Raw genomic sequence first — 21270 nt, 5'->3', positions numbered from 1 at the left:
ATCTGCCACTCTTCAGCCCAGCTCTGCATCATATCTAAGTCTCTTTGCAGCCGACAACAGCCCTCCTCACTATCCACAACTCCACCAATCTTCGTATCATCTGCAAATTTACTGACCCAGCCTTCGACTCCCTCTTCCAAGTCATTAATAAAAATTACAAACAGCAGAGGACCCAGAACTGATCCCTGCGGAACTCCACTTGTAACATATTTCCGCTGATGGGCGAGTGCCGAACCAGAGGACACAGCTTAAAAATACGGGGTAGACCATTGAGGATAGAGATGAGGAGAAACTTCTTCACCCAGAGAGTGGTGGCTGTGTGGAATGCTCTACCCCAGAGGGCAGTGGAGGCCCAGTCTCTGGATTCATTTAAGAAAGAGTTGGATAGAGCTCTCAAGGATTGTGGAATCAAGGGTTATGGAGAGAAGGCAGGAAGAGGATACTGATTAAGGATGATCAGCCATGATCATATAGAATGGCGGTCAGGCTCAAAGGGCTGAATGGCATACTCCTGCACCTATTGTCTATTCTCAGAAATTGTCCATTCAACTAGACTGAAAGACAGATCATCTTCTCAAACTTGCACAATGCCTTGAACTAGTGATCAACTCCTGAAACATGACAACTGGACAGTTTCCCTTGACTCAGTAAACAAACAAAACCATTGACCCAGAATTCTAACAACCCTTGCCAAACTAGTGACCAGATCCAAACAAATTCTGATGCTGACAATTGGCATCCAGGATTTGAAAGAGTATAACTCAAACCTTCAAACTAAAGTAACTGGTCTACTCTTGAGGCCTCTTGTGTTGCAAGAAACAAATAAAAAAATTCATTCAATAAAATAATCAGAGGTAGGGCCAGGATCAATACTTGAAGTGGAACGTTCATTACCTGGAGCTGATCAGCTGTGAAGCTGGTCCGTGCTCGTTTTGTTGGTTTGGGTTGAATGACATCCTGCTCGGTTGGTAGTGCTCCTTCCATGGTCACTCCGTTCCCTATAAGAATATAGTTGCAATCAAGAGTGCATGTGAAAAATAGTCAATACAAGAGATCCACCTCCCTCTCCACACACAACTATTCCAGATCAAATAATCTGAGCCACAAGTCTCCTTCAAGTGAATTATTCACAGCAATTACACAATGGCATCACACTCTCCCAGTTTACCCGTCTTTCTTCTTGATTTAGTTCAGCACAGACAGCTTTATCAGTATGTGGCCCCAAGCAAAATTTCTGCCAGCTACAGGGAGAAAGTCGTGTGTGGTAACTTCCAGGCTCCTGTACTGTCAAAGACCCACGCTGCTTAGTCTCCACTCTGTGGGAGCAAGCCTCCAGCTCTTTCAAACCCAAAATCAAAAATATATTGCTATGTTTCAGCCTGTAGAAGGCCATACTGTGATGATGTAACCGCTCATTCTCCAAAATTCCCTCTACCTCTGCTCAGTGTCTGCTACACCAAATCCTTTAATGTTGGTATAACATTGCATCCACATTGCTGCAGGAAAGGAAGTCTCACTGTAATTTGATCGTAAACTAATTACTAAAAATGGTCTGTTAAAGACTTTCAATCATGCTTGCATTCATATTACAAAGCTCTATGGTGTACCTTCATTTATCTGGAGGAGAATGAAGTTTATTAAATCGCAATAAGATAAATTTTGTGCTATGAAAACCTAAGTTAACTCTCCAGAAGTTATTGAATTTCCATCTAAGTTGACAGATTTCATAGATACGCCATGGGAATTTAATATTCACGATTTGCCTCTGCACACACTAACTAATGAGAACCAACTTCTTTTACTTCACCTTTAGTCCAAAGGAAAAAAAACTCTGTTGGCAGCATCATGAACCCAAGAAAGAACAATTGCTTTTGTATTATCCTGATAAATATCAGCAAATGAAAATTTTGAACAGAATCAAATACTTGTTAAACCTTCACTTTAAACATGAAAACTATGCAAGTTTGAAGCGGAGGTAGACTATTTGGCCCTTCAGTCAGCTCCACCACAAGATTGTAGCTGGTTAGATTGCTAAAATGGTCGAGATCAGAGTGGTGCTGGAAAAGCACAGGTCTGGCAGCATTCAAGGAGCAGGAAAATCTATGTTTTGGGCAAAAGCCCTTCATCAGGAATAGAACTTAGCATCTGCAGTCCTCACTTTTGCCTGCTAAGATGGCCTAGCCCAACAGCTTTGATTCTAGCATCTAAACTTAACACTGAACCTGCCTCCACCTCTGCATGCGGAGAATTCCAAAGCCCTTCATTCCCTAATCTCCTGTATCCTGGAAGGGTGGCACAGAGATCCAGACTCAAGCACAATAAAAACTTTCCACCTTGCCCAAGGAGATTTAGAATCATATACCCTTTTGTCAAATCATCCCACTAAAATCCCATCTTCACCACCTTACCTCCTGCTCATTACATATATCTACTAAAACTTCAACCAGTGTATATATACACACATCCTTAAAGATGACCAAACTAGAGAGATTTAGCCTTACTGATGCCCTATATATCTAAGACATTAACATTATGTTCATTCCTCTTACAAAAGGTAACATCCCAACGGTCTGATTACATGCTATACCAGCACTGACTACTCACACTAAAACACTTAAATCCCTTTGAACTCTGCAGTCAGTCGAACTAAAACATTTGAATCTTGAAGCTAAAGTGAATGCCTTCTCATTCTATTTACCAGATTTCTGCTTCCTCATCTCATTCAAACTTTAACAAACTTCTCATCGAGGAAACATTCTACTCTTTTAAAAGAGGGAAAATAAGCAATTAACTCCTCAGTTACAGCTTCAGAAGCTCAATACATTCTGACTAAAGATTCACAAAATATGGAACTATTAGAAAACATCCAAGACAAACATCTTCCCATTGTGCTTTCCCCAGTCTCATTATGACCCAATTACATCAGACTTGTTTGAGTCAGAATGGATTATGATTTGATGGATCATAAAATATTTAACTTGGTTATTCACAGGCACGTGAAGCTTAATTTCTTTTAACAACCAGTTATTACAAAAAGGAAAAACAAACTAAATATTAGAACAGTATGAAACCTCATTTCCCAAAGCAATCACTTCAGTAAATCCAGAGAAATTATTCAAATTTGATCTAACTGCTTATCCATTGTCCTGTAAACAATAAAGTCTTATGAATAGTCAAAACTGAAAGCTTAACATATTTAGAAACAGATTAGGTAACACTTATGGAAGTTTCACAAACTAAACTTTTAAATGAACTTTCCTCAACTGTCCTACACTTCTCTACGAGAGAACAGATATTCGCTTCCGACCCTGGTCAGATCTCTTCCAAAGTTGCCTTAAGTTTTACATTGAATTTGAGCTAAAACAAAATCCAATCCTTCATTACTCTAAACCAAAGGCAATCTAATGCTTTTCAATGTTCGGTCCCAGTCATAAAAGCCACAGCATCAAATCTTTCATCACAAGATTAGTCACATGTTTGACCTCTAAACCATTGTTCTGCACAATAAAACAGAGCATTACAGTGTAGTACAGGCCCTTGATGTTGCATTGACCTGTGAAACCAATCTGAAGCCCATCTAACCTACACTATTCTATTCTCATCTATAGGTTTATCCAATGACCATTTCAATGCCCTTAAATTTGGAAGTAGGCAAGGCGTTCCACACCCCCTACTACTCAGTAAAGAAACTACCTCTGACATCTGTCCTATATCTGTCACCCCTCATGCTAGTCATCAACATTCAAGAAAAAAGGCTCACTGTCCACCCTATCTAACCCGCTGATTAGATTATAAGTCTCTAAAGTCATCTCAACCTTCACCCCTAACAAAAACAGCTTCAAGTCCCTCAGCCTTTCCTCAACACCATACCAGGCAACATCCTAGTAAATTTCCTCCACACCCTTTCCAAAGCTTCCACATCCTTCCTATAATGCAGCAACCAGAACTGTATGCAATACTTCAAGTGCGGCTACACCAGAGTTTTGTACAGCTGCAACATAACCTCATGTCTCTGAAACTCAATCTCTCCATCAAGCTAAAAACTAACACCATATGCCTGCTCATCAATAGCAACCAACATCTGCAACTTGCAATTTAAAGCATTTGACATTAACATCCAAGAGTTTTGGTTTAAGTAAGTGGTATGTGGCTTTTAGTCCAAGTTAAGCACTTTTGCAAGGTTGATTCTTGGTGTATAGTGACGATTTGATTTCAGAACATTTTAAGAGTGAGTAGAGTAAGCAGTGCATTAAGTTCTCAGTTTAGAAGGCTAGTTTGACTTTCAAAAAAAGGGGAAAATCCCATAGCTCAGGAAGCTGCTTTTTTGAGGGTCAGTTTGGCAGTTTTACCAAAATGTCTTGGTTGAAGCTGGATATATAAAAGTTGTTCCTGACAAAGAGCTAGTATTTATAGTGATTGCGTAAACAGTTTAAAAAGTTCTGGATGAGAGATTTTGTGTTACAATTGTGGAATAATTTGCTGAGAAAGTCTATACTTTAATTGTAAAAGGGTCCAGGAAGGAACTATTAAATAAAAATTGGGAACTTAAACCAGGTTAATTAAGCCCTACAAGTGTAGGAGAGAGAGATTCATGGAGTGTTGTAAAGGAGAGCTTTTGGAACGGACAGGATTGTAGGGCTTGTATTTTACTAGGCACTTCCAAATCTTTAAGATTATGCAAAAAAAATGCACAGATTTTTTATTGCCAAACCAAGTCAGTAACACTGCATATTTATGCTTCAGTGAAAGATGACTTCTTTAAAACTAATAAAGTGATCTACAATTGAGATTTAAGGCTGACAACTGAAGTGCCCATTAATATCACATGGGATCATGACACTAGTTTAAAATTCATATGAAAGCGATAAACCTCAACTTTCATCACAACTGGATCCATTTATACAAGCACTACTTTTCTACAAATATTCTTAAGTGGCTGAGAGCTACTCTACATTCTCTCTCTGCCCCAACATTCACTTCATGACTGATTTTTCAGTATTTAGGTTTTGGACAAATGGAAAAAAAGATCAAGAGATCACAGCCTTTTGAAAGCAAGTAACAAGATACTCCCCACTGCAAATGTGGGGACACAACAGCTGGCTCAAGAACAAGCAGAGAAAGCTAGCAGGCAAGTCTGAGCCAAGGGCATTATAAATGGAAATTCAGTCAGCAACAAAGAACTGATTGGTCTGTTGGCTCATGACCAGTGGTCAATGACAAAGGCCTTCCACCTAGCAACAACTGATTAGCTCCCAGGTAGCTCAACAGCTTGGAGCGGTGGCAGAGAAGCCATTCGATCTTGATAGCCTCAGGAGTTGTCTTGTTCTCTACACAAAAGCCACTTAAGCAAGAAAATCAGTTTACTTTTCCTTTCAACAGTTGCTCCAAACTGACTTTTAGTGAATGAGCTGGAGACATTTACAAGGATGAACCAGCTACCCTGCACCGCCTACAAAGTCAGTGGAAGTATTCAGAGGAAAATTGAGAAAACACAAGAATCACCTCAGCCAATCCTGTGAATGAGACCAATGAATTGCTTTCCTGGTCTTTATCTTTATCCATAACACCCATGCTTTTACTTCCCAGGGATAATTTGAGAAGGTTAAAGTTTTAATCTGTAAAGTTGGTAGTTCAGAATGTTTCTAGATCTAGAATCTATTTGCAGTAATTGTTTACTTCAGAAAACAAATTTCATGCTTTGTCAGCCTGGGACTAAACAACAGAGAAATTTATGAATTCTGCGTACATCCCAAAATCTTCAACTGGTGTTATGACTCCAGAAATAGCAGGGTTCCGGAAATAGCAAGATATTCCCAGTGAGGCATATCTTAAAGCAGGTTGCAATTAACACGTGTATGGAAGAGAGAAAGGGAAAAATTCTCACCCTTCAAACTGAAGATTAACACTAGCCATATGAAGACTAATCAAGGATTGTGAAGAACCTTGTAAAGGTTCCATTAATATTTAGACCAACGTGGTGACAACTGGAAAACATTATAGCTAGAACACATGATACAAGATTAACAGTCCATATTTTCTCAACTAGTACCTGAAGAGTTTTAGAAATCACTGTTATAACAGCTGGTGTTTAGAAGCTATTTTTCATACAAGACTCAGTAAGTGGGAAATTAATTACATCAACATTCTTGGGCTTAATGTTGGTTGAGAGAGTGTGTTGCTGGGAAAGCACAGCAGGTCAGGTAGCATTCGATGAGCAGGAGAATCAACGTTTCGGGAATTTTCCTGATGTAAGGCTCATGCCCGAAATGTTGATGCGTTTGCTCCTTGGATGCTTCCTCGGCAACACACACACTCTCTCTCTCTCTCTCTAATGTTAGCCAACTTTATTAGATCAGCCACGGACATGCTGCAGTTACAAGCTTACATCAGAGGCAATGTATTCTGCAGTGAACATTCAACTTTGATTCTGTAGTCTGTCCACTATTTGAGGAATAGCATACATTTTCCTGCAGTTCCACCAGCTGAGAAACTATCCAGGACAAAGTCACCCAGTTGATTTGCATCCATTCAGCAATGGAACACTGGTGGTTGCAGGATTTAGAAAGAACACTGCAACTTCCCAAGGCTTTAATACTACCTTGAAATCATGACCCTGAACAATCAAGGCAAAGGATGGTCACTAATTTCCAAAGTTTCCAACATAAGGTTGGCACAATGCCCCTTCCATATGAAAGTGATTTAAGCAGTAAACCATTAGACCCCTTGAACTTGTCTGCCACTCATTCAACAAGACCGCAGATGCTAAGTTATGCATTTTGAAGTCCGCATTCCCATCTACCCAGAGCTTCAGACATGTTTTGACCATGGAGATGCCAGTGTTGGACAGGAGTGGACAAGGTCACAAGTCAGATGACACCAGATTGTAGTCCAAACAGGTTTATTTGAAATCACAAACTTTCAAAACCTTGCCCCTTTGTCTGTTTAAGTTACTTGAAGGGTAACACTAAAAACTTGAGACTTCAAATAAATCTGTTGGACTATAACCTAGCATCATCTGAATGGGGGGGCGTTGACACTGGAGCCGCTAGGTCTTGAACCTAGCCTCCTACCTGAGGTACATACACTACCACTGCATCACAAAAGCCCCATATCCAGAACCTAGCTTCCTTGTTGGATAAGGAAATCAATCTGCCTCAATCTGAATATCCCAGGATCCCACCATGAGGCAGTGTTCAAAGTAACAATCCTCTCTTTCTACATCCTGAAATTGACCAAGTAGACTTGGTTCATTTCACATCAAGTCATTCCTCATTCTAAATACCAGTGGAAAAGTCCAGCTTTTCCAACTTTTCCTTAGGATTGCTGCTCATTCAAGGTATCAAAGTCTAGTAAACCTCGAGCCACATGTACATCCATCCTTCAATAGGAAGGAGGAGACTAAAGCATACACAATATTCCAGATACAATCCCAACATTTTGTACAGAGCAAAGCTGTACTTCAATCATGTTCAATTCTGAAAATAAAAAATGTCACTTAGTTAGCCTTAATTATTTACTTTACTGGCATAAAGTTGTAATGAATACTCCACTTACCTAGATGGGTGTAGCTCCAACACCATAAGCAGCTTGATACTATCCTGGACCAAAGCAACCCACTTGATTGACACCACATCCATAAACATCCACTCAGCTGTACCTGCTGCTATCTACAAGATGCACTCCAGAAATTCAAAGATCTGATATCCCTGCTCCTTCACTGTTGCTGGGTCAAAATCCTGGAATTCCTTCCCTCATGGCATGGTCGGTCAACTTACAGTACATGGACTGCAGCAGTTCAGGAAGGCAGCTCACCCCCACCTTCTCAGACAAGGAACAGTCATCAGTGCCAATGAGGGAATTTTTAAAAATCAATTGAGTGACACCAGCAAGCCTCGACTTTAAAATCTGCTTATTCTCCAGTTAAACAATTTTAAAATTTATTCTACGTAATGAATAATTTCACATTTTCCCAAATCAGTGTGCAATCATTTGCCCCCACCCAATTTAGCTATGATGCCTTAGCTCCCATCATCCAAGTAACTGATACACCTTGGGAAAGGTTAAAGCCCCTGTAATAATCCACCCCAAGTTGCCAAAAGACCTGCGTTCTCTGCCAGAGAGATCTACCAAACCAGATGCTATCCACTACATATCAGCTCCCTACTTGGCACAATCTTGTGACACCTTATTAAATAGCTTCTGGAAATCCAACATTCATGACTTCCCTTTATCTCCATCACATTACTCCTTCAAAGAACCCCATAAACTGGGGAATATTAGCTCCCCTGCACAATTATGCTGACTCTTTCCAATTACCTTCAGTTTCTCCTTGAATCCTCAAAGATACTACGATCTTCTCCATGAAGACGATCACACTAACTAATCCTGCTGGTTTTCCTTCAACCATTCTACTAGTTGTATTTAATAGCTTCCAATCTGATGGAACATGTCCAGAATCTAGTTGACTTTCCAAAGTTAACTATTGGATCCAAGTTCTGGATTATCCACAATCACTCACCATAGACTGCAGTTCAGGAGAGTATTCACTCACTTTCAAGGACAATGATTGTCATTGCTAGTAGCACCGACATCCCAAATTTACAAGAGGATTGCATTTGCATAACTTCAGCTACCCAAAAGTAATTTGCAGGCAAGGACTGTGTTTTGAAGTGTAGTCACTTTTGTCAAGAAGGAAATACACCAGCCTCCAGTACATTAATGCAATCAGGTCCACAGTATTTTGGCATTAAAGGGATAACTATTTGTCACAACAATCCTTATAACATTTGGCCCCATCATGATTGTCACTAGCTTTGTCTAACCTCGCTGTATTATCCCATGCTAGATCTTCCCTTCCTCAGACAAGCCCCCTTACTTTCCTATTTCTACCCCTTAGGCCCTGGGCATTACCATTTAAAACTAATGTCTTAAATCAAACTGCCTACAAACATAATGGAGGCATATTGCTTTCATTCCTAAACAACTCAATGAAAGTTGCTCCAATCACCCTTGCCTCATTTGCACATCCCTTTAAAATCTACTCAGTCACATTCTTATTCCTTTTGCAAATGGAAACAGCTTCTCCCTATTCCCTTTTCCAGCTAGCTAATAATGTTGAAAACTTAAAATGTCCTCTCAGCTTTCTTCTCACCAAGGAGAAGAGTCCCAACTTCTCTGATCAATCATCAATTGAAGCTTCTCATCCCTGGAGCCACTCTTGCAGATCACTTCTGTGCTCACCAACTGAAGTTGGAAGAGTCACTACAAAATATTAACTCTGCTTTCTTTCTGTAGACATGGCCAGACTGGCCATGTTTCTCCAGCAATTTCAGATCTTCAACATCTGCCTTTTATTTTATAAAATACTACCATTGTTTTCAATATTCCTCTTAACTATTTGGGTCACAAATCAGAATTGCCCTAGAATTTCTAGAAATTAAGATGGACAGGAGTATCGTGAGCAACTTGGAAGAAAAAAGGCAGGAAGGCTGAATAAACAGCGTAAAGGAGGCAAGAGAATTCATTTTGACTGAATCAACCACCATCCAAATAGATGAGAACTTTGCTCTCTGATTGGCCAGTGTACTAATCAGAATGACCAACCTTAGCCAAAGTTATCATTTGGGAAGGATGAGCAGAGACTGAAGGTAATTTGCCACCTCCCAGCCAGATTCAGCAACTGCATCACTTATTAACACCCAATATATCCTCAACTCCACTGTCAGAAAAAGTTACCATTTTCAGCTGCCCTTTTGAGGTTGTCCAACATACAGTCATAGTGTATCCGACAGAGGACCTTCTCTTCCACCAAAGCAAACTCCTCCCCAGTGGACAGCTGCCTCTTGCAGGAGAAACAGGCAAAGCATGCCAGGTGATAGACATTACCCTTGGCCCTGCGGACCCAGTCTGTCGAATGGATGTGCCTGCCACAGCGAGAGCAACGGGTCCCATAACGCCTGGTGAAACAAAATCATTTTGGGTGGAGGTTACAGAGCAGCAATTTATCTCACTCTGTTTTCTCCCAAAAATATTCAATTGCTTCAGGATAAAATTAAACAGAGAAAGAACATTTGTGTAGTACCTTTCATGACCTTTAGGATGTGTCAACGTATTATGACAGATCATAAGCATGGTCATGACAGACATACAGAAAATAAGTTTCGCATAGTAGGATCCCACTAACAAAAGCAGGTAAACTGTTTTGCTGATATGCCAAAATAATCATTAGCACAAGACACTGGGAGAGCCACTCACTTCTGAAATATTAACATGGATCATTTAGCAGTGGTTAGTACTACTGCCTCAGTATCAAGGACTTGGGATTGGATTCCACTTAAGCAAATGCATGGAATTTACACATTCTCTCCATGCCAGTGTGGATTTCCCACCAGCTGCTCCAGTTTCCTCCCACAGCCCAAAGATGTGCACTTTAGGTGAACTGTGTATGTAAATGGCCCATAGTATCCAGGGATGCTTAAGTTAGATGTGCTAACCATGGGAAATGTAGTGTTACAGGGAAAGGGTAAGGAAATTGGTTGGGGTGGGATCCTTTTGAAAGGGTCAGTGTGGACTTGGTGGACAGAATGGACTGTCCCCACACTGTAGGGATTCTATGGATTTATAGCAGTCTCAAGATGGTAGAGAAGGTGTTTGAATATGCAGTGAAAGCTGGCACCTGAACAGCAAAACACTATGCCATAGTGTCCGGTACAGAAAGTGTAAAATTCTGACTTTCTGGAGGGTGTTACCAAGATGAGCAGCTTTTAATTCTAATTGTTCATTTACACATGACCCATTGGAACAATGTTGGCAATGGAACTTGTGCACAGCCAAGCAGCTGACAGGAGATAAGCACAATCCATTCACAAGGTACCCACTATTTGATCACACTTGCACAACTTTAAAAGCAATTAAATTGGAGGGATATCAAATAAAGAACCATTTAACCTCCAGCCTGCTCTACCATTGAGATCCAGGCTGATTCCATATATTAATGTCTTTGCCCATTTCTATTATTAAGATAAAATAGGCATGTAGAAACAGGAATTGATTTTAAAAGAAGTCAGCATGGATTTAAGGAAAACAATCTAACAGCTTTGAGCTTTTTTGAAGCAATATGTATTGATAAGATCAAGACTTGAGCCATATGATTTTCAAAAAACATTCAAACAATACTACAAGACGCAAGGAAAATAGAGGTCATGGAGTAGAAGTGTCACTAGCATAGTGGATACAAAATTGGCTAAGGGATAGGAAACAGTTAAAAGGATATTTTCCATGCTGGTGGATTTGTAGCAAGTTTGGTCAGGATCTTTGTTAGCACCCCAAGCTTTCTTGATGTATTGGCGAGCAGAGCTTGGTGTGTAGAGGATAAATTTCAAAGCCTACAGACAAAAATTGCAAACTAAGAACAGTACAAATTTTCAAAAGGATAGTAGTACATCGAAGGAGTGGTCAGATATTTCCACGTGTTGGAAGTGAGGTGATGCACTGGTAGAAATAACTGGAGAGACAATACAAAATAATTCTGACAGGGTGTGGGGTGGACACATACAAGACATTAAAAGGAGTCAGGACAATAAACAATAATTCAGGCTTCTTAATAGTGTAGAACATAGGAGGTTGTTTGGATAAACTTAGCTAGGACAATGGCATACATTGGTGTTCTCCACTAAGAAGAATGTAAATCTGGAGTGTACAGAAGATGTTTATAATCGCCCCAGAGTGAGAAACTTCTGTTTTGAAGTATAACTAGGGAGAAGGTTAGAGGAGATTTCTAACGCTTAAGGTTAGAATGGATTGGGTGAACTTGCTCCTGCTGGTCAAGGGGAGGACACCATTTTTAGTGTTCTGCAAAAGCAGTAAACAAAAGAAAGCTGGCACACCATTACATTGGCTCTGGAATGCACTACATGGAAACCTGTTGGACTGGTTCAATGGAGGAACTGGATGATTAAAATGGAAAGTGTATAAGGATATGGGGAAAGACAGGAGATTGGGGCTAAGCTAGAGTCTTAAAAAAGACTAAACGTGGACTGAATGGCCTTCACCCAACAATAATTCAGATACATTTGGCTAATGTCCCGGTTTTAAAATTAGGGTGGACAAGAACATCCCACTAGGTAAAAACAATGACTGCAGATGCTGGAAACCTCTGCTACTTTCTCCCCACCCCCACCCTCCTCTCACTTATCTCTCCACCCTTCAGGCTCTCTGCCTGTATTCCTGATGAAGGGTTTTTGCCCGAAATGTCGATTTTACTGCTCCTCGGATGCTGACTGAACTGCTTTGCTTTTCCAGCACCACTCTAATCAAGAACGTCCCACTGCCACCATATTGAGGTGCTTTGCAAGTTGAGATCTGAAAGATTTGGCTGAGTCCACCCCACCCCCCGATATTCGTGACTGACCAAATAATGTTTTGGGGGGAGGGTGGTGGCGCAGAGAGACCGAGTAATGGGAGACAGTTGGAAAATGTTAATGTAAATCCCCTCCACCCCTCAACACTAAACCCAACCCTAGGCTGACCCATAGGAATCTTCAGAAAATCTGTCATCTATGATCAGTACCTGAAATAATCCAGTTTGCAAAATATTTCATGATCCTTGATGTAGCAGCTGGTGTGTCGGCCCAGAGAGGTTTTGCACACACTACAGGCCAAACATCGGACATGCCAACATAGTTCATTCACCTGCACAGGTAGAGAACATAGCCTCCATTAGCAACCTCACACAACCGGGAAACATCAACACGTGAGCTACCAGGTAAAAACAATGACTGCAGATGCTGGAAACCAGATGGAAGAGCACAGCAGTTCAGGCAGCATCCAAGGAGCAGAGAAATCGACGTTTCGGGCAAAAGCCCATCATGCTGTGCTCTTCCAGAACCACTAATCCAGAACGTGAGCTACCAGCCAGCCCCAGATTGACAGGGGAAGAGGAAAGTGTTACTGAACTCGGGGGGGCGGGGGGGGGGGGGGGGGGGGGGTGGGCGGGGGGGGGGGGGGGGGGGGGGGGGGGGGGGGGGGGGGGGGGTGAAGAGAGAGATGACCACGTAGTGTTATCACCAGTATTAATCCAGAGACAGGTAATATTCCCAAGACTTGGGTCTGAATCCCCATGGCAGAAATTCAATTCCAGATTTTTATTGAATTCATTGCCTCATGAAGACCACGAAACTATTGCCTATTGTTTGTAAAAACCCATCTGCTTTAATAATGCCCGTTAGGGAATGAAATCTGCCATCCTTACCTGGTCTGGCCAAAATGTGACTCTTAAGCCCTCTCTAAATGCTGTTCTAGCCAGAGACGCCCCCTCCCTCGCCCATCCCATGGGACAATTAAATACTGGAGACACTGACTAATTCACTAGATGGGGGAAAGCATGGGTGCAATTTTAACATTAAGTTAATTCAGGCAATAATGTCGACTGTAGATGATAACCATGGCAATGTTACTAGTAAAACCTCACCTTCAAGCGGGGGATTTGCCATCCTTACCCAGACTGGCTTGCATAGACTCCAGACCCACAGCAACGTGGTTTGCCTCAGCTGCCCCCCTGAAGTGGCCCCGAACAAGCCACTCGGTCCAAGGGCAATTAGGGAGCGGGACAAGTATTTCAAACTTGTACAAACGAGATTGAGGCGATAAGCAAACCTGGAATGTTCTGTCTGAGGGGCAGTTTTTGTTACCTTCCCCCGTTCGAGTCACTTCAATTGCGAAAAACATTTGGATGGCGCCTGCTCCCGGCTCCAGGATATCCCGACGCACTTTGCGATCAGAAGCGTTTTAGTTTAAAAAAAGGTTTCTACAGGTAGGTTTAACATTGCCGGAAAGGATTGGAATATGTGAGCTCTAAAAGCGAGTTGCAGTGATCCGGAAAGTCCTATCTGAGACGGCAGTCAAGCCAATAACATCCCAAGGGATTTGGAAAACAAATATTAAAATGGATGAAACAAGGTGTGTGTGTGTGTGTGTGTTGGGGAGGTGGGGAGGTGGGGGGGAGGGGGTAAAGACATGGGACAAAAATTCTTTCCAAATTGGAAAATGGTCCAGGGCTGTGGGTTACCTCCACCACATTACAAATTAGCCCCATAGAGAGCTCAAACCGCTCTATCACTTTGTGACAACTACAAGGGCAGTTAGGTCAGTGCTTTGGGGACCAACTCCCTTTTACGTTCAAACAATCGGCATTTCCTGCCGTACTTGGCGTTAGTTGGATTTCTAAAATAGGGTCACATATTTCCCCACTGATGGTGGGCTCTGAATTCAGGGAGTCTACCTGTTGTAGAAGAACTACAGCTGCAGTCTTTAAAAATAAATCTTGTGAAGACTTGTCGATTGTAAAAGACGTTTAGTTAATTTCTTGTCGGTGAAAGGACATACACAGGGTCCAATCCTAAACTAAGACTGTTCAATAGAGGGAGAAGGTTGAAAGTTTTAACAGTGACCAGATGTAGTTTAAAAAAGGAAAACACCGGATTTAATGATCGGTCGTTCAAAACATTGCAGACACGAACTGACCTTTAACAGCTTGCATTTAAATAGCACTTTTAAACACGAAGCCTCAAGTATTCGAACTGTTGCTTAGGGAGCAGTTTGCCAGGCAGGAAACCTGGTAAAAAGGGGAATTCGAAACAGTCGTGTCTTTCACGTTCTGGGGTTTCTCCTGTCGTGGTGGGGAAAAGCGGTAACCAAATTTGCTCAAACCAAACTCCTAGCCAGGGCATGGAGCTGGTCAGAGGCTGTTGCTGGGTAACTCGTGGTCAGAACTCCTCACAAAGGTGCCACGGAATCCTGCCTCCGCTAGGAAGCGGATGAGGTTTAATCTGAGAAAGCGCGACATTTGGTCTCTCGGTGTAAGGATTGGAGGACATTGGGAACCCTGAACGGAAGATTAATCCCACACTCCTGGTACGCAGAGGAGGGACAGGGCCACTCTGACCCTCAAATAGATTTAAATAGGGTTCAAAAATAACACCCGGATAAATCGAGCAGATAAATCGAGGGAAAACAACTTTCCAGTCGGCTGCTGTTCACGCGGGACAGAGGAGTCCCTTGGAGTCTATACCGCCAACAATTTCCCACCTGCATTCGCCCCACTTTCCTGGACTAGACGGTTATCTATTCCAACTCAATAAAAACCGAAGTAAATTGTAAATCAGCAACAAAAACAGAAGTCGCTGAAAGAGCTCAGGTCTGACAGCATCTGAAGAAAACTCCAGAGTAAACGTTTCGGCTCCGATGACCCTTAGATGCTGCTAGACCTGAGCATTTTCAGCAATTTCGGAAAGTGTTCCCTCTCAGTACGGTTAGGTCAAACTTTACAATCCTGCACGTTCTATAGCTAGTCTCTTGGTGGCAAAGACCATTCTGCCTCAGAATTATTCCCAAAACAATTGGCAGTGATCAATTAGACCGGTATGTGTTTTTTTTAAAAAAGAGGGAGGGGGTGGGGCGCGTCAGCGGTGTTTCCTCACCTTCAGGAGGTATCGGTCCACTATTTCCAAGCCGCAGCTGCTGCAGATATTTCTGCACGACCTGGAAGAGATCATCGATTGTGGAGATAGGGATGGCGAGGCCGAGGGAGCTGGGGAACTGGATTCGTCCTTAACCACCCGCTCAGAGTTAGTCTACAGTAAAAAAAAAGACAAAAATGGACAGTTAGCCCCCTCCCAGTGCAAGTGAGTCTCAAATATGTGAATGACGGGAGGAGATTGGGGTTAGTGGTTAGGTACCAGACTGCAAGTACTCCGTTTCCAAATCCTTTCAAAAGAGTTGGAGGAAGTGGATTCAGGGTCGTCCGACATGGTTTTTAAACTGGAAAAAGAGCAAAGATTTGGAGATAGCTTCTAGCACATTGTAGCACGTAAGGAACTCTAAGAACATTTATCGCGCCCCATTTCAAAATTAGCCACTCTCCCGCCCCCACCCCTCACTCCTCACCCTAACAACGCTCGTGAATCATTTAAAAAGTGCGTGATTTGGAGAGCAAATACCCCCGATTCTGGACAAAACAAGAATCTTTAGTATTCAGTCCAGTAGCAGAGGCTGGTCTGCTCAAGTGTCAACTCCGTTTCTCTTTAAGTTACACAAAGCTCCTCATTTATACCCATCAGTTCCTAACGCCGGTCAAATGAGGGGGAAAAAAAAGGGAAAATTGATTTTTGTTAAAAATTTCAATTAAAGCACTCCTTGTTCTTTCTAAATGCCTTTGAAAGGGCAATCTCGAGGTGAAGAGGTTTAATAAGGGCACTTGAACGATAATGACGGAGCCCGCCAGATTTGTTCAATTGGGCAATTTATACGGGGGGGGGGGGGGGGTGGGAGAGGAGAAAAGAACAATTCCTGGTGCAGGTGATTCCAGTTAACCATCCCGAGGGAAGGTCAGCTCTGCCTGGTTACAGATTTAAACCAAATCTACTCGTCTCTCCTCCCCACAAAATAAACACGAGCGATTGCTCATGAGTTGAATTAACGCTCCCAACCAGTCGAGAGTTTAAGGGGGTGGTGGACTCTGTGGGTAGGTGGGAGTTGGAGGATTTCACAACCACCTCTCTTCCCCCCCCCGTCATTCTCAATGAACAACGACTAAATAACAACCCTGGAAGGGAGTCAATACCTCATTCCCCACCCAAATTCATTTTACACAACATTGCGGGGTTAGTTACCCCCTCCCACCGCTGCAAGGGATAAGGGATAGGGGATTGGGACTTGGGCTAGGAAGAAATAGTGAAGATTTCGGTTCTTTCCCCCCCAAGAGTTGAGTCTGGAACCCGCCACCTTGAGGGTGATTGAGGCGGAACTGCTAACATTTCGGGAGTATTCACATATATATTAGCGTTGCTGGGATAAAGCTGTGGGAGTCAAGGACTGGAAATTGGAATTGTTAGAGGATTGTTTTTGACCGGTACAGACGCGACGGGCCAAAGGGCCTCTTTATAACTTTGACTATGCCAGACTGGCCCCGAACACAGACTTGATAGAGGGATATGAACAGTTAGCGCCATTAAAGACCTATCATATTTCTACGTTAGTCACTATAGGACGGAATCGTGAGTCGGTAACCCACTCCCAATCATTATACCCCTTCGACCCGAATCTTAGTCTCGGTTTAATCCGCTCCTCCTCAAATCAGTATGGTCCCATTACAGCGCCCAGATAGTTTCTGGAAATTAACAGATGAAATTTATTCCAAGTTACTGTACAAAATAGTGTCTATCAGCAGGGGAATACATCTCGCCTCGTTGTTGTGCTGAGGGTTAAGCCCCGATAAGTGGCTAAGGTAGAAAGGGAGACACTCACCTTCAGGAGACACACACCAGCCGTGTACTTCTCTTCGCTTTCCATGCGACACACCAGCAGCTGCGAGCTCTTCCAGTACATGGCATTCAGAATCCGTGTTCCTAGCGTACAGCATAGACAGACTCACAACAACCCTCCCTTATTTCAGGAGGGAGGCTATTGCCTCCGATCTGAAACCTTCTGCTCAATTCTTCCCTAGTCTGTCTTTTAACTGACAAACAAAGAGGTTACCTCGGCAGATTGAACTTTACTCAAAGGGGGAAAAAAAAGTTTATTTTTCACCAGCCACACCTCTCCAACCTAGTACAGCCCTTCGAACATGCAAGGCTTCAGACTATACACACACAAGTAGTCTTGGCCAACCCCCTCAGCCAGCATTATCTCATGAAGCCTTATCTCTCATCAGCTACATGAGTCGAATTGAAATCTAAACACGGATTCAGGTTACGTCCCCGCAGCCTTTACAAGGCAATGAGGCCAGATACAAACATTGAGAATCCTTGCACGCCATATCATCACCGCTCCTTTTCGCTAGGTTTCTCTTCCAAAATGAGGAGGGGGCGGGGGAAGAAGAGAAAGTGTTGTTTCCTCTAAGGTATACATTTGTGTGACTTGACTGATTGTTAATAACTTTCCATCAATGAAACTGAAACATCTGAACCATATTAATAATATTTTAATTCTGGCTGTTTCAAATTATGCCCACGAGGAACTGGATGCCAATTATGACAAATTATGAGACTTTCACTTTAAGTTGGCAATTCCTGATGAAGACAATTATTTGCTCAACCCTCGTCCAACTATTTAAACATCTGGTTTATTTTTTTAGTTCTCTTCGTTCACACCTGGATGGGTTTAATGATGGATCAGAAACTTTGGGACCAAGAGATTTACTCCTTCCCTACAATTTAACAGTTTTAAAACGAACATAAACAAATAAATGTTCCGTCTGGAGCCAAACGGTGGTTCTGTGAACCGTTCCGGGTCAACCTAGAACAGGTGGGGCGTCTCATTGTCCCCGAAATGAGAGGTGACCTTGGTCTGACAAGTGTTATATCCTTCAATGATGAGTTCAGCCCCCAGGCAGTGATCAGTTTGAAGATAGAGGGGCTCTGTAGAGGGTAGGGGGTGGCAATGACATTGAACTCAATTCAGAGGATGTGGGCTAAACCCTTCTCCCAAACCCACACCACACCTCCTCCCCCGCTGCCAATTCTAATCTTAAATTCAATTCACAAAACTGGAACAGAAAATATTGTTGAGGTAATTGGTGTCTATGAACAGTGATCGATTGTAGTAAATACCTAGCCGGTTCACTAATGTCTATCAGGGAAGGAAATCTGCTATCCATGCCCGGTCTGGCCTACATGTGACTCCAGGCTGACGACGAAGTGGTTGATTCTTGTCTGTCCTCTAAATGCCCAGTAAATCACTCAGTTCAGTGGCAATGAGGGGTGGGCAATAATTACCAACACTGACACCTTCATCCCATCGGTTTGCGACTTACATTGCAGTCTGAACTGGACTCTATTAATATATCACTTTAAAGGCAGTTGAAATAAATTGTCATAGTTCAATGATAAGCACAACTTTCTCTTCGAAATGTGTTGGGAATAATAGTCAATTGTCTGATAGAGGAGACGGACGTAAACTATTTCTATTGACAGGTGTCTGCAACCCAGAGCACATTTAGATAAAAAGAGGATTGTTTTTGTTTTGGAATGTGGGGCTATGGACGTAGATTGAGATGTGAACCTTCAGAAGGGAATTGGCCCCTATTGAGTTCGGAAAGCGATTCAGCACAGGGAAAACTGGCCGAATGTCCTCCCTGGTGCTACACCGTTGGTGGCAGAATTTCTTTGTGGTTTTAGATAAGAGCGACAACATATTCAGGGAATTGTACATTTCAGGCTGAACCTCCTTTTCCAGACATTTCAGACTGAGGGAGCACGGCTAGACCTGTTTGAATCTCGATCTTTCTAATAACACACCCACCCCAGTCAGGGACCAAGTTTACATTTTCGCTACGAGAGAAAATCAATCAGGATTTGAGTTTTAACTATTCACGTTACTGTACTGGGGGAGAGAGAGAGAAAAAATCCACGTTTCAGAAACAATTTAGGTTGAAGAAAGTATAAAGGAACAATGATTGTGTTAATTTGTACTAGTCCCTCGGTGTAATTAGTGTCAGTGAAGAGCGGAATAAGGCAGCCAGCTGGCTGAGGCTGATGAGGGGAAAGGAGGCATTCCGCTCACACAAAGGCCCATCATTGGTAATCTGTTTTATTTTCGGAGGGGAATTATCGGTGTTTAAATTTATTGAAATATTTCACAGAGAGGAAAGAGCTTTATCGACGGCAATGATTACGAATTACACCCAGGAACCGGAGTGAAGGTGGAATTAATACTTTACTGCACAGAGATGCATCGAAACAGGACTCAAGAGCCTTCATCCAGCCTTACAAACGCGCTTATTGCACAGAAATATAGCTCTCAATTAACCTTTCATTTAAATGTAAAATTACCGGAGTTCCGTAACTTTCATTGCAACCTCTGAACTAACTTTTAACCGAGTATTCTCCGATAACAAACATTTGTTTTTGCAAATTGGCGATATCCTTTACCAACTCCTGGGCTATCCCGATTAAAGATTCCGTAAATGTATCTCTAGGTGAGTTTTAGGGGCGATTTTGGGGGAGATTGATGCCATGTATTTGGGAGAGGAGACAACAACACATTCCTATAAATCAAAATGGGCCGAGGGGCAGATATTTGAACAAACTTGGAATAATTGTACGCGGTCCAGTTTGTTCTGAATCTATAGATTGATGTATAAAACGGCAAGTAACGTTTGGCGCTTGTCTCGCCAGTACACGCTCTGTCTTACTGGATGCTGCAGTTTGAGGAGAAGGCAGATTTACACTTTAAAATATCTGTTCATTTTAAAAGGGTGTCATTTGTTAAGAACTGATTTGCAAAAGAAGCTCCTTTGGAGATGATAGGAATACAAGTATTTAATCTTTGCAGATTGTAGTTAAGGGAATGCTGTGAAGTTTATTATTTTTAATGTAAATGGTTTCGCTATGTTATTTTTCTCGCTCGCGCCGTGTCTGATTATAATCTCAGTGTATTCTTTGCTGTCTGATTTATATCGAACGATATCCGACACTGTAGCCTTTTCTCATTTGTATATTTTTAAAGAAAAAGTCGTTGACATTGGAAGATTTTATTTGGAGGGTGAAGGCTGCACGCTCCTTCATTTTAAAAGAAACTAAATATTATTTCTGACCAAATGCCTGAGACGGACAAAGACCCTGCCGCTACATTCGATAGAAAAGAGATGAACTGACCCAGAAACGCGTTCGGGGGAACTGAAATGAAACTCTTAAAAATGCCATTTGTCGTTCAGAATTCCGTAAATATTTCGTCCGACTTTTAATATTCTAAAATGGAGGGAATGCAGCAGTTACTCAGCTGATTATGAATTGCAGCTTGAAAACATGGATCTAATGAAGCTTTAGCCTCGAGTAGATCTATTATGTTAATATTGGAAATCCTAATTTAAATTCTCCATTTATAAATGATGCAAGTGATTTATTTTTGCTGGCAACCTGAGTGTATCATCAGTCTTTAAGCGCTGTTATTGTTTAAATAAAGATACTTCTCTGTTTTATTGTGGGATACTATGCCGTGAGTTTTACTTCACAACAAATTAGTGAGAGCAAGTTTTGGATTAAATGCAGTAATTTACAAAAAAAAAATCAGTGAATTAATAAGGTTAGACGATCTCATCATCTGCCAACTGCGGTCTGCAGCATATTTACAATTGAAGATAGTATCATTTATTTTAAGTATTTCCAACATACACCCCCTTCCCAGTTGGACGATTTGCTCTAATAGATTTCTCCCACAGTTTGTTAGGGATTAGACGGACCAATGATAGAACTATTTACCAATTTTCTCCGTTTG

The 21270-nt window shown here is 42.0% G+C and overlaps 1 protein-coding gene across 10 annotated transcripts in view; it reads right to left on the bottom strand.

Annotated features, from left to right (window-relative positions):
- Window positions 1–17951, bottom strand: part of lhx8a (LIM homeobox 8a) — a 49703-nt gene extending 31752 nt beyond the window's left edge. For 2 of the 10 annotated variants that reach the window (XM_043698557.1, XM_043698558.1), the window contains exons 1-6: window positions 16780–16826; window positions 15735–15816; window positions 15477–15629; window positions 12569–12690; window positions 9736–9956; window positions 895–998 (exon numbers count right to left, since the gene is read on the bottom strand). In XM_043698557.1, coding sequence (XP_043554492.1) covers window positions 895–998; window positions 9736–9956; window positions 12569–12690; window positions 15477–15629; window positions 15735–15816; window positions 16780–16811 — 714 coding nt within the window. In that variant the 5' untranslated portion in view covers window positions 16812–16826. The other 8 variants (XM_043698561.1, XM_043698563.1, XM_043698562.1 and 5 more) reach the window with 8 other exon arrangements.
- Between the last annotated feature and the right edge of the window lie 3319 nt (window positions 17952–21270).

The sequence above is a fragment of the Chiloscyllium plagiosum genome, chromosome 11 (genome assembly GCF_004010195.1).
Source record: "Chiloscyllium plagiosum isolate BGI_BamShark_2017 chromosome 11, ASM401019v2, whole genome shotgun sequence".
Lineage (NCBI taxonomy): Eukaryota > Metazoa > Chordata > Chondrichthyes > Orectolobiformes > Hemiscylliidae > Chiloscyllium > Chiloscyllium plagiosum.
The sequence above is the reverse complement of the archived record's forward strand: the minus strand, read 5'-3'. Positions and strand labels throughout refer to the sequence as shown.